This window comes from Trichosurus vulpecula, chromosome 8 (assembly GCF_011100635.1).
Source record: "Trichosurus vulpecula isolate mTriVul1 chromosome 8, mTriVul1.pri, whole genome shotgun sequence".
Classification (NCBI taxonomy): Eukaryota; Metazoa; Chordata; class Mammalia; order Diprotodontia; family Phalangeridae; genus Trichosurus; species Trichosurus vulpecula.
The window spans coordinates 219,150,790-219,165,601 of record NC_050580.1 but is presented as its reverse complement, the minus strand read 5'-3'; the positions used below and the strand labels follow the sequence as shown (position 1 = coordinate 219,165,601).

At 35.8% G+C, this 14,812-nt stretch overlaps 1 protein-coding gene across 1 annotated transcript in view; it reads left to right on the top strand.

Moving 5' to 3' along the window:
• KCNH5 (potassium voltage-gated channel subfamily H member 5) overlaps positions 1–14,812 on the top strand; it is a 545,730-nt gene that overhangs the window by 58,088 nt on the left and 472,830 nt on the right. The window contains exon 3 of the mRNA XM_036735143.1: positions 5,887–5,993. Within this exon, the coding sequence (XP_036591038.1) occupies positions 5,887–5,993 (107 nt within the window). The remainder of the gene's footprint in view (positions 1–5,886; positions 5,994–14,812) is intronic.

The following is a 14,812-nucleotide window of genomic DNA, read 5'->3' as shown; positions in this document are numbered from 1 at the left end:
ACATGTATACATATATGCATGTACACACACACACACACACACACACATATATATATATACATACACATATATACGCATATAATCTCAGCTTGCTGAGAACAGCTTGTTCTTCAGTAGTAAATCAGCTTTTAAACTACAGACAGTAAGTTAATTCTTTGTTTTCCTGAATTTTTCTTGAGCTTCTTACATTTGTTTCTTGAAGTTAAAACTACAAGTGAATATCATTTTACAATATCAGACCAATTAATAAACATTCAGTACTCTTAGCAAGTTTTGGTTATCATTTTGCTAAAACTGAGGAAGAGTATTTACTTACCAGACCAATTATTAATCCTTTATTACACTTTATTACAAATTATTATCATCATTATTATTATTTTGCTAAGTACTGAGGAAGTATTGAGGAAGATTATTTATTAAGGCGTGGATGTTGCCACTCTGACTCTTCTACTTTTGGACAGCTCTAATTATTAAGAAATTTTCTACATATTGAATGAATAATCTACGTATTGAATGAATCATCTATCATTTGTCCCTCCGGGGCCAAGTGAAGCAAAACTAACATCCCTTTAGTTATCTGAAGGTGGCTATCATTGTTTTTCCTTCTTTGTGCTATCTCCAGTTCCTTCTACTTGGCTTCTAGTCCTTTCATTGCCCTGTTTACTGTGTCTGAATATGTTCCAGGTTGTAAATGTACTTCTTAAAATGAGATGTCCAGAATTAAATACATAGAGCTTCATATAAATATATAGTGTTCCATATTGGTCAAACCAGGGCAAAGTACTGAGAATCCATTATCTTTTTCATTCTGGACATCATGCTTCTGTTAATGCAACCTCACATTCTAGTTCTTAGCCAGGCGTAATTGGTCTTAGCCAATGACATTCTTTTGTATTCATCCCCAATTGCTGATTTGGTTATATTTTTAAAATCTGAGGGGGTTGATGAGGTTCCTCTTCACCTGCATTGTCCTCTCTAGATGGTTCCCATTTTTCTTTCTCATAAAAGTCATTTACATTCATGCCATTGCAATTTTCTTCTTGAGAATATGCTACCCCCTTGAACAAATTTTTATTTATAAAGATTTTTATATCATGATATCCTACCTATCTCTTTGAAATGCTTTCTCCCAAGACTTGGCTATGAATTCAACTATCATTGGCATTCCCTTCTTAAGGGTCATTTTTACCTCAACAAATAAGGCATTTCTTTTTATCATTTAGAATCAGATCCTTCTGAAGGAGGTAATTGTCCCTAAGGAAGTTGAGAATTTCTCAATTGTTCCATCGTTAACATAGAAAGGCTTCTAACAGATGTACCGGTAGCTGAAGTTCTATATCAATATTGTATACTATTTCCATGCCAGTTTTGTGGTATTTCAGATGGAATTTCCAATTGAGTTTCTCTTGCTAGTTGAGCAATCTCTTGCCAGAGTCTTCCTACAATTTAAGCACTTTATTTTCTGGATATCCTAAGCTGCCGTGGCCACCACCGCTGCCACCACCCACCATCACCACTACAACTACCACTACCATTGCTACTACTACTACTACTACTGCTGCTGCTACTACTACTACTACTACTACTACTACTACTACTACTATTACTACTACTACTAGAAGGTCTACCAATTGTCAATTTACAGTCATGAGTTACATCCTATTTCTACGTCTTAGTTATACTTATCTAGTTGTATTTACTGGCTTTGTTGTTGTAGTTCAATTGTTTCAGTTGTGTTTGACTTTTTGTGATCCTATTTGGGTTTTATTGTCAAAGATACTGCAGTAGTTTGCCATTTCCTTCTCCAGCTTATTTTACAGATGAGGAAACTGAGGTGAACATGGTTAAGTGATTTGCTCAAGGTCATACAGCTAGTGTCAGAGCCAAATTTGACCTTAGATCTTCCTGATTGCAGGTTTGGCAGTCTATCCATTGAACCATCTAACTGCCCCATTTAACTCCTTATGTTAAGATTTTAAGTTTATTTGCTTTTTCATAATTTGTGGTTTTATACATAGATACATAGAATAATAAGTGTAATGATTGCCGCTTTTCCTGAATACTGGCATCTGTGAATTACTGAGTGTCTCCATTGTTCTTATTTGTATATCATTCCTACTACTAGCTGGTATATTACCAGCTAGTATAGCTAGTTAACTGGGAAGTTTTCTTTTTTTCTTTAATTTTCATTTTAAAATCCATCTTCTGCAAGAAGCCTTTACTATTACCCCTTAATGCTAGTGTCTTCCTTCTGTAGAATATTTGTGATTTATTCTGTTTATACCCTGTTTGTACATAGCTATTTGTGTATTGTCCCCCTACCCCCATTAGACTGGGGGCTGCATGAGGGAAAGGATTGTCTTTTACCTTTCTTTGTATCTTCAGTGCTTAGCACAATACTTAGCACATAGTAAGTATTTAATAAATTGACTCTTGCTCTTCTCTGCAAGATCTCTGATAAAATATATTTTCTTGGCCTTAGTCAGATAGATATACTATATCTCTAGTCTTAAATCCTGACTCAGAAAGCCAAATACTGTTCTCTGACAATATCTTTACTTATTCCCCTTAATTAATCTTTCTTCATTAAATTATACCAAGTGATGACAGCCTCATCTTTTACCTTATGGGTTTCAGTTTCTTTACTAGGGCTTTCTAATGCCTAGAGATACATTCTAGCATAAATGAGATTTTATTGCTAGTCTCTGCATGTATTATCAGAAGTAGGTATAGGTCTTCAGTTTCGGTAATTCGCAGGGCTCTTTCCAACGTGACTCAGATACACACCTGAGAAAACCAGCATATTTCCTTATTGTTCATGTCAATTTGGCATAGGAATACCTCTGTATCCCTGGGTAGGAAGTCATTAAGTATCGTGGTTTATCTCTTTTTCTTGTTTACACTATCTTCTGGGAGTACCTACATATCTTTATAACACTTCTGTAGCACAGAAAGCTGCTACCTCATCAGAAAGTCCTAGTTTCCCCACTTGCAAAGAGCTTTGAACCTGGTACATATCTCCAATAGAGCAACAGTCCTATCTTTCCTTTTCTGTGCTATATTCTTTCATGGTACAATTTCTTTACTAGTTTGGATGCTTTTCTGTCTTTTCAGATTGTTTCTTTTCTTCTATTGAAGAATTTATTCCATCTTTTCAATGATTTTATTCTCTTCAATGGGCCACTAGCCCTGTAACTCTCCTCTTTTAGAAGGAAGAGCAGCCTGCATCAATTAATTCATATATAGTTATTGACTTTGGAAGAAATACATGAATATGTGCAACATCTACAGTAAAACATCCTTTTGTCTTCTTCAATGTGTCGTAACTATTACTACTACCTCCTCCTCTTCCTTCCTCTTCCCTCCTCCTTTCCTTCTTCCTCCTCTTTCCTCCTCTAAGCTCTTCACTTTTCTTCCACCCTCTTCTTTTGCCTCCATCCTCCTTCTGTCTTCTTCCTTGCTCTTTGTCCTCCTCCTTCATTTTCTTCCTTCCTCTTCCCTCTTCTTCCTTGTTCTTCTTCCTCCTCTCTCTTCCTCCTCCTCCCTCTTCTTCCCTCTTCCTCCTTCCTCATTCTTCTCTCTCCTTCCTCCTCCCTCTTCTTCCTTCTCTCTCTTTTCCTCTCTCTTCCTCCTCCTTCCTCCTCCTCCCTCCTTCTCCTCTCTCCTCCTTCTCTCTCCTCCTCCCTCTTCCTTCTCTTCCTCTCTTCATTCTCTGTCTTCCTCCTTGCATTTTCTTCTCCCTCTCCTTCCTTTTCCTCTTCCCTCTTCTTCCTTTTCTGTCTTCTTTTTCTTCTTCCTCCATTTTCTTCTTCCCTCCTTCTCCTCCCTCCTCTTTCCCTTTCCTCCTCCCTCTTCTTTCCTTTTCCTCTTACTGCCCACTCCTTTTTCTCCCTTCTCCTCCACCTTCTCTTTTTCCCTACTCTTCCTCCCTCATCTTCCTCACAGAGTAGGAAACTTTTTTACTTGCCTTTTTAAAAAAGTAGTGAAATAGTAGCTGAAAGCTAATATCAGCTGCCATTGTCCAGTGCTCATGCTTCATATAAAAGGAAAATATTGACTTTACATAATAGGTATAAGATTCAATTCAATTCAGGTCAATTCAAGAAGAATAGTAGGTACTTGTTATGTATAAAGCATTATAAATTAACATCTTTTCTTTTAAGAACAGAGATCTTTTTTTGAACTATACCTCAGTGCATTTGTGTGGGTGCCATGTGCTGATAATAAGAAAGTATACTTCAGAAAGTAAGAGTCTTAGTATTAGAGAGGTATTTAAATATTTTAGTGAAGTGTAAAAGACTATATTTTAGCCCCTGATATGTTAATAATAATCAAGCCTTTATTGAGTTTCTCTTGGAAAATTAGCAAATGTTTAGGCTTTTGTTCAGTGTTCCCACTTAGTCTTTAATTTGTGCTTGGTATCACATGTTCTCTTATGCAGTTGAATTTAGAGTTTACCCTTTTATTTCCAGAAGATTTATTTGTATCTATACTAAGAAAATGCCCATAAATTCATGTTAAGTCAAGTCAATAAGCATTCATTAAGCACCTATTATGTGCCAGGCACTGTGCTAGACACCAGGGATATGGAAGAGCCCCATCCCCTTCCCAAACCCTAACAACTATGAACAAACAAGATATAGACAGGATTTCAGGTAATCTATAAAGGGGAGGCATTAGAATTAAGGGGGTTTGGGAAAATTTTCTTGCAGAAGGTGGAATTTTCAGAGACTTCAGGAAACCAAGGAAGCCTGGAGATGGAGATGAGAAGGGAGAGAATTCCAGGTGTGGAATGGCCTATGTAAATGTATGGAGTCAGGGAAGAGGGAAAACAAGTATTTATTAAGCACCTACTGTATGCTAGGAACTGTGATAAATGCATTTTACAAATATTACTTCCTTTAATTCTCACAACAACCCTGAGAGGTAAGTATTATTATTATTCCCATTTTCCAATTAAGGAAACCAAGTCAGGAAGAGGTTAAGTGACTTGCCCAGGGTCACACAAGCTAGTTAGTATCTGAAGTGAGATTTGAATTCATCTCCCTGACTCCAGCACTAACACCTTAATCCATTGTGCCACCTAGCTGCATTGGTGACATCAGGAGATATAGACCCTTGTGTGAGGAACTATAAGGAAGCCAGTGTTACTGTACCATAAGATGTAAAAAAAAAAGGAAATTTAAGTAGGGACCAGGCTACAAAGAATTTTAAATGCCAAACAGATGATTTAATATTTGACACTGGAGGTTAGGGAGCAACTGAAGTTTATTAGATAGGGGCATGGAATAGATCTGTGATTTAGGAAGATTGGTTTGATTAGGAGGATAAACTGGAATGGGGAAAAAATTCAGGCAGGAAGACCAAATAGCAGGCTGTTGAAATAATTCAGGAATGAAGCAATAAGGATCTATACCAGAGTGGTGGCAGAACCAGAGGAGAGTAGGCATATTTGAGAAATATTATGAAGGTAGATTTGATAGGATGTGTCAACTTATTTTATGGGGGGAGGAAGGTGAGAGGAAGAGAGGAGTAAAGGATGACATCTAGATTCTGAGCTTGGGTGACTGGGAGGATGATGGTATCCTTGACAGGAATAGAAAGTTAGGAAGAAGGTGGGGCTTGGTAGGGGAGATGGTGAGTATGCCAATCACTATTTTTTTTCCTTTATAATAAGAAAAGAGGTAACTTTTATCAGTATTAGAACAGCTTTGAGGAATCATATAAAATAAAGTGAAGATTAATTGTTTTAGTTTATTTGGCGGGGGTTTCTAACATGTCTCGGCCTTTTCTGAATATGAATTAAGATAAATACAGCTAATCTATGACTATGTAGTATATGGAAACAAAAAAACAAGCTGAAATGGATTTTATTTTATCTTCCAGTTTTATGTATGGGGAACTGACAGACAAGAAGACCATTGAGAAAGTCAGGCAAACTTTTGACAACTATGAGTCAAACTGCTTTGAAGTTCTTCTGTACAAGAAAAACAGTATGTATTATCAGTATGTATAAGCTGTGTAACTATCAACAAAAATGTATCACTTCCTTTATTGATAATATATTTGAATTAGCTCCAGTTAACTCCTAACATCTGGGGAATTTGGGTAATCGATTTCCTCCCTAACACCCTTCAGGGGCGGACAAAATCTGACAATGAAGGAGAAAGTGGCTTGAACTACTAACAGAATACCATGTGAACCTGGGAACCAGGAAAAATATAGACCAGCTTTAAATGGTTCATTAGCTTAGTGCCAGGTACACAGCTAGTACTCGATAAATATTTATTGATAACATCGCTGATAGAATCATAGAATTTCAACATTAGAAAAGGCCTTATTGACTCTAGTTGAATCCATTACCTAAAGAGAAGCATACCTAACAATGACTTTTCACTTCTGTTTGAAACGAATGACGAGGAAATCAACATGACCTCCTAGGGCATTCCATTTCCTTTTTGTATAAATCTAAGTTTAGGAAGGTTTTCCTGACATGTAGCCTAAATTTCCCTCTTTGCAGCTTCCCATGAACAGTACAGAAGGATTCTAATAGCTAGCCAGAATTCGATTAGGGGACATATATAATACAAAGTTGACCCCAGAATTTATTTCCTGTTATTTATTAAGGAAATATGATTAGCATAAGTGAGTATATGTATTCCACTAGTTGTGTCTTTCTGTGTATATAGACATGTGCATGTTTATATATACATACCCACATATGTATACATACATGTGTGTATACATACATACATACTTACATATATACCAAATCCTTATCTCCTGAGGATATGCTGTGGGAATACTTGGTAGCAATATAATATAAATGGGCTGTTGAAAACTAATTTCCTTTATCAATATTTTTAGTGCTGGACTTCAGATCAAGGAGTATGCTGTACCCTGGGGTCAGATTATAGAGGGGAGTGGTAGTTCAGGCATCTGTTACATAAATTCATAAACTGTAATAATATAGACCCTTCTTAGAGTGTGGAAGAGTCTCTTAAAGAAAAAAAATCCTGGTACACTCATTGACTAACTTCTTAATTTTGATTCTTTTGCTTTTGTTAATGATTCAATTTTATCTCCTGTTCCTTTTTCTTTGCTTGTCCTTCATTTCTGACTCTAGTGAACACTGTAACATCTAGCTTAGGACAGTTTGATTTATATTCAGATGTTGTATCCTGTTTACAATTAGAAACAATGGCATGATATACTAGGATTTTATGGCAGGTTGATGGTGAATTCTGTGTGTTATCACACAGACCAGTTGAAGAAGACCTCTGACATTAGTATCAAATTCTTATTTCTAAATGGTGCTGACTGTGTATAGTGACACATTTTATGTGCCTCTCTACCTCATCTTTACTCTATGGAGACCATTAGTAATTGCAATTAAGTTTGCTTTTAAGAAAAAGTGAGACTTTTAGGATAAAATCTCAGATGTTGCCACACCTAGAACATATCCCCCCCACCCAAGTACACTGCCTTCTTCTGTCTCATCATTTTTACTTTTATTTAAAAGTCAAGACTGAACACAGAACATACTTTGAGGACTATGGCTAGATTTTAGTTTGCACTGAGTTCTAGGAAGGTGATCCATTTTGAGTGATTGACTGAGAAAACAGGAAGAACTGGTGGTATATTCATCTTTTTGGTCAGACATATCACTGGATAATTGACAAAACTGTAGTGCCATCTTTTAGATAGTCACTACAAATCACATGCAGAAAATTTCCCATTTTCAATTAAGTGCTTCTTTCTTTAATGACTGGTGGACCTTGAACCAGTAAGGGAAACCATGAGACCCAAACCAGTAAGACCACTAGCTATGAAAGTGGGAAAAGCTATCTCTGATTTCAGAGCAACACACTCAAGAATTGGAGCAACTAGTAGGAGACTCATTACTTGTCATTGGTATCTGTTACATCACCTGCTTGTATGGGCCCCCTACCTGTGAAGACTGATCCAGACCATGAACTTCCATTTTTGAGAAGTTGAAGACAAGAAACATTACAGTATAGTGGAAACAGTGCTGAATTTGGAGTTGGGAACCTGATTTTGAATCCCACCTGTGATGCTTAACACCTGTGTGACCTTAGACAAATTGCTTAACCTCTCTGGGCTTTAGCTTCCCCATCTATAAAATGAGAGGGTTTGATTAGATGACTTCATGGTCTCTTCCACCTCTAAATCTTTTTTTTCTATTTTTTTTCATAAAGAAGCTTTTATAGGTACATCCCAGGAGATGGTGTAGAAACTTCTGAGCAAACATGTCTACCTCAGTAAAGAATTCCACCTGAACCATAACACTTCACTGAATTAGAACTTTTCATCTCCCACAGAGGTGCAGCCAGGACAGCAGGAGATTCCCAAATAAATAGTTTAAACACTGTCATTCCATGAAGATCCAAAGAACAGATCCCAGAATTTTGCCTTTGTATGTTTATGGCTGCAGAAGCAGAAGTTTCTATCTAGAGTTCAAGGCTTCTTTTGAGGGCATTTGACCCCAGCCTTTTCTGTGTCTCTCATTTGTTTCAGTGTTAGACAAATGTCTACCTGAACGCCATCATTTCCTGACTTTATATTATGTGATCATTAGTGTGGGAGAGCTCACTCATGAGGTAGTAAATATAGGAGGGTGCATTTTCACCAATGTTGGAGATAAAGAGGGTGATAAGCTTTGCTGGCACATAGTCAAACACAGGGCAGTGAACACCGACCTTCTTCAAAATGTCTCCCTCTGTGAATGGCAAGACTTCTTCAGAAGCTACAGACTTGTGGAATGAATCTTTTTCATTGGGAAACAAAGATCCTTTGATCCTTGTTGGAACAGTTCCTTTGCCCAGAGGGTGACATTTAAACTTACGTAGAAAACTAGTTGGGGATGCCTATCAATTGGGGAATGGCTGAACAAGTTGTGGTGTATGATTGTGATGGAGCACTACTGTGCTATAAGAAATTATGAGCTCAATGATATTAGAAAAACACAGATAGACTGGCATAAAACAATGAAGAGAGAAATGAGCAGAATCAAGAGGATATTTAACAGCAATACTGACTTAAGAACAACTTTGAGCAAATAAGTCATTTTGACCATTATAAATACATAGATTAATTTCAAAGGATGTGTGAAGGAAGAGTCTATTTGTGTCCAGATAAAGAACTGATGAATAGAAGAATGTAAAGAATGATTTTACATACACACATGTGTGTGTCTAATGGTAGACATCTTTAGGGTGGGGGGAGGAAGAAAATAAGAGAAATTTATATGTAACTTTATATATTTAAAAGGAATAGCAAATTGCAGTTTTACATGTAATTATCTTTTTTATTATACTACATGATGGAAATGCTTGTTTTATTCCATAAATTAAAAATAAAATAAATAAAACCTAAAAAAGACTAGTTGGACATGTAATACTATAGACTATAGGGGTCAAGTTCTTTGGAATATACCTAGTTCTTCATGGGTTTCCTCAATAAAGAAATGCATAGTGTCTTCACATTGCAGCAACATCCCAGTTAACTTACAAGGGGGACTGATAAAATCTTAGTATTTAGAACCAGAAGGGTCCTTTAAAGTCATCTAGTCTAAAACTTCATTTTTACAGGTAAAAATAAAAGAAGGCCCACAGCTGGTATTGCATTTCTCTAAGTCTTCTTTCAAAGGCTAGGCATGACTTGCTACTGGGGAGGCTGAAGCTAGTGGATTGCTTGAGTTCAAGAGTTTTGAGCTGCAGTAGAACTGAAACCCATTAGGTGTTGACATTAAGTCTGGAACCACTATGGCGATTCTCAAGGAAAGGGGTGAGGTGGGAATGACTAGGCTGCGTAAGAATGAACTAACTGGCTGAGTTTGTAGAGAGGGTTAAAGCTTCAGTATTGATCAGTATTGGGGATGGATATCATACTTCCAACCTCAGTGGGATAAGGAGACACAGTCTCAAAAAAATAAGTGAAACAACAAAATTGAACAAATGAATAAGCCAATCAACTAACAGATTGTTTTTTTTAAAAGTGTTTTGGCATTTTAATTGAATTTGAATGAGAAAACCATTCTCTAGACATAGGCAAGGACCCTTTGGCAATTCTCAGGTGTCATATTGCTATATAAAAGGGCCGTTCTCCACATACAGCCTGCAATAGCAATATAGAAACCCTATAATAAAAGATTTTGCTTTACTATGGACTTAATTATACTCTGTGTAATCTTTTGTTTTCTTTTGCTGCACACTTATCTCTGATGTTTTCTTTACTATAATTTGGAAAATAAAATATAGGTGTCATCCTTTTATCCTGTAATGGGGTCATCTATTTCTGAAAACAACTCTGAAAATTCTTCCAACCACTGAGCTTTTCCAACTTAACCTCGTAAGGAAAGACCAATCAAATTCAGTACTTTCTTTTTTTTTGTTTTATTGACATATTTTATTTTTGCATTACAAACATTTCCAGATTACTGGAATTGTTTTGGGAAGTAAAACAACTAGGCAAAACTCACAAAGCAGTTTCTTCCTGAAAGTATATGTGACATTCCAAACCTATAGCCTCCTCAAACTCTTCATTGTAAAAGAGTTTTGTTTTTCAAATAAACAGAAATCTGCTTTCTCTCCTTTCTTGTTCCCACCCTATAGAAAGAAAAGAAAAATTCCTTGTAATATATATGCATAATCAAACAAAACAAATTTCTTAATTGGCTGTCTTTAAAAATATGTGTTTCATTCTGCACCTTAAATCCATCATCTCTCTGTCAGAAGGTGAATAGTATGTTTCATCATCAGTCCTCTGGAATAATGAATGATCATTGCATTGATTATAATTCTTAAAGGTTTTGAAGTTGCATGGCTTAATTGTAGTGTTGTTATTATGTGAATTATTCTTCTATTTCACACTGTATCAATTTATAAAAGTCTTAAACATTCATTTTTATAATAATGATGGTACAATATAAATTGTTCTTCTGGTTCTGCTTATTTCTCTCTGCATCAGTTCATATAAATCTTTTTATATCTTTTTGAAATCATCTATTTCATTGTTCCTTACAGCACAATAGTATTCCATCACAATGATAATGCCACAATTTATTCAGCTATTTCTCAATTGAGAAACATTCTTTTAGTTTCTAATTTTGGCCTAGTAATAGTGTAGCTGGTCAAAGGGCACTCAGTATTTAATAATTTTTAGTATGTAATTCCAAATAACTTCCAATATGTTTGTACCCATTCACTAGTCCATCACTAGTATTTCAATATTTTTGTTTTCCCATAGCTGCTCTAACATTTGTCATTTTCTTTTTTTTAATCTTCTATGCCAATGAGGCATAAGATGTAAGGTAGAATCTCAGAAGTGTTTTTGCATTTCTATATTAGTTATTTGGAGCATTTTATATGGTTATAGATAGCTTGCATTGAGAAATGACTTTTCATATTCTTAGATCCCTTTTCAATTGGGGAATGACTCTTTTTTCTTGTAAATTTCATATATCCACTTGGATTTTATCTTGGTGTATGGCATTAAGTGTTTGTGTAAATCAAATTTCTTCCATACTGCTGTCCAATTTCCCCAGCAATTTAAAAAAATAAAATATTGAGTATTTATTCCAGTAATGAGGGCCGTTGTGTCTTTAAAACTAGACTAACTAGTTGTATCTTGTCAAAAATCTATATATTTATCAAGGAATTTGGGGTACATTATCAAAATAGACAGACCATTTTTATTTTAAATATAAAAGAAATATATATTGAAGTAAGGGTTATGAACATACATGAATAATATATATGATCAAAATATACATGCATCGTAGGCCCTTAGTCATTTCATATATACAAAAGTTGAGGCCCAGAGAAGTATCCTATCAAAATTGCATATAGAGTTGTAGCAAAATTAGAATTTTATTTATTCACGCAACATAACGAGCACATAAAATGGGAAAGACATTGAGCTAAATTCTGCTTAGGATACAAAGATGAATTACACATAGTTCTTTGCCTTCAAGGAAGTTATAATTCTTTTCATCTAGACCAGGGCTCTCTCCAAAAGGCTTGTATGTCTTTCCAATGCTTTTGTCTGTCCCCAGAGGGAAGGATTGAGACAGTGCTTGCTTATTATTTGCTAATTATATCACGTCACGTGGCTGAGTTTCTGGGTGGCTGCTATGCTACTCTCTCTTCATGTTTTGCTATTTTATATTTCCTTCCAAAGTATAAAATGTTCAGTTTTATTTCCTGAAGTTCCTAAAAGCCTTTCATAGCAAAATACAAAATGGAGTATTAGCTACCTGTAAACAAGCTTGTAAAGGACATGAGGAAAATCATGTATATTATAAGCTCTTCAACTTTCATTGACATGGACAAGTTCATTGTGCTGGAAAAGAAATAACTTATGTATTAGTACAGCTCCCATGTCTGTTGATCTGTCAAAATGTGTACACCACTCAGTCTCCTTTCAGATATGCTATATTAAGTTTGAAATGAAACAAAACAAAATTGATGAACAATCAGCCTCAAAATGATACAGTTCACTATTACCTACTTTTTCAATGCATCATTCTCATATTTGGCTATTTCTTGGGAAGGATCATGTCCTGTACTCATACCTAAAAATTAATAGGGCTACTTGTTGTATTAAAATAAATAAATAAATGAAATAAAAATAAAAATTTGGGTCAAAGAACTCCTAATGAGCTACTACAAATAGTTATCTGCTCTCTTAAGGATATAAATAGAAACAACTCAGGTGGTCTTGACTGTACATTTTCCCTTGTTGTGAATAAATGTGTTACTTTCATCTGGGATTCATAAAATATTGTCTCTTGGCTCTCATTAGAAAGAATTTCTGAGCCATTATACATTTTTTAACAAATGCCATTAGTATCTGTACCATTTATCTTCTAAAGACCAGAAGATGGACCTAAGTCTTTCTTCACTTAAATACTTTTAAGGGAGGAGAATTCACAGGGTCTTCAGCAAAAAAACTTGAGGGACAAAAGGTAGGAAGTTTTTAAATGCAATGGGCAGTCCCATTCCATTGATGTTTTGTGCTTTACTGAGCAATTTATCAAAGTATTTCTTGTTTGATTCTTTGATTTGTCCGCTTCTTGGCAAAACTGTACTGCATTCTTATTAGGCTGCCTTAAATTTCATTTTTCCTGAGTTTTGCATGAATCAATCTTTTTAAACCCCTCTGTAGCCTGGGTGTCTCTATCTCACCCATGCTGGAAGTGCATTAGTACTCATAGTTCCAATCTCACTGCTGATTGGCACATAAACTTTGATTTGCTCCTTTTCCAACCTTATCCAATTCATCTTTTGTTAGGTAATCTGGTGACTCCCTCTCCCATGCATTCATCATATCAGTGTCACAGTTGATGAGGAAACATGGTTGACTTTAGCCCTACTGCATCTCAGAACTCCAGAGCTCAAGCAGTTCCCTAGCCTCAGCATTCCCAGTAGTAGGGATCATAAGCATGGGCCACAATACTCAGAGGTAAATGCCTCTTCAAAGGGCTTGATACTCAAGCCTAGTTTCCTGATTTGAGGAACACTGGTGACAATAAAAACTTTATTCTTCCTCCATAACTCCCCATAGTATTTCATAAATGATTCACATATTTACATACTGTTGACATAGTATCTAATTATTATAGTGTGTCAATAGTAAGCTTACTATTTATATAGTCTTGGGGTTGCTGTCCCAGGTACCTATCATATCCATCGAGTGAAGGCAACTAATCTCTCCTGTGTGTGTCATGTGATAGAAGTGTTCTTGTGATGGAAGTCATGTTAGGTCCAACTTACCAACTGCTAAGCTTTATACAACAGCATTTCAGAAATCACCCCCTAATTCCATACATATTTTTACTCTTGGCAGCAGGGATCTCAGTGTTTTAGCTATCCAAATTTTGACTCATGGAATCATGATTTTATAGCTGGAAGGGATTTCCGAGATCATATATTCCAATTTTTTATTTTACGGATGAATAAAATGAAGTCCAGGATGGGGAAGCGACTTGCTAAGTGTCTTGCTATTAGTAATTAATGTGGAATTTCTCACAGGGAAGTGGCACTAAGTAGCCTGTCTGTGCCAAGAAGAGGTCAGGGAAATCACTATTGGTTGGTGGCAGTGGTAGAGTATATTTAATAAAATAATTAATGATAACTGGCATTTATATAGTACTTTTAAACTTTCAAAGAACTTTTCAAATGTTATCTTGTTTGATCCTCAGTACACTGGAAAGTGGGTGCTATTTTCATCCTGCTTTTACAGATGAGGAAACTGAAGCTAAGAGAGGATCAGTGACTAGTTCAGGGTCAAACTCACCCAGTTCAGTGTCTGAGATGGGATTAACATAAGTCTTCCTGTTTCTGAGTCTAGGTAACATAGCTAGTAGGATGTTTGAGTCAGGTTTCAAATCCAGGTATTTCTGTCTTCAAGCCCATTACCCTATAACCCAATACTCTAAATCTATAGGATAAATTAGGAGATCACTACTCTGGCTCTTGCAGTTGTGGTGACCCTGGCAGTGATTTTCAGTAGTAGGAAAGTTAGTTATTAGATGGAACATTCATCTAGTTCATCCTCCCTACTCAGTGTAGTAGTTAATATGTGTTTTTTAATTCCTAATATCCTGAAAACCTTAGAAAGATCAAATTGTCAAATATAAAATCATAGTTTCATTAGAGAAAGTCAGTTGTTAAAGTTTATATAAAATGTCTAGTTTTGATTTGAATGTTTGTGTTGAGGGCATAAGAATTTTTTTTCAGGGGGAAAGGCCGGGCAATTGGGTTTAAGTGACTTGCCCAAGGTCACAGAG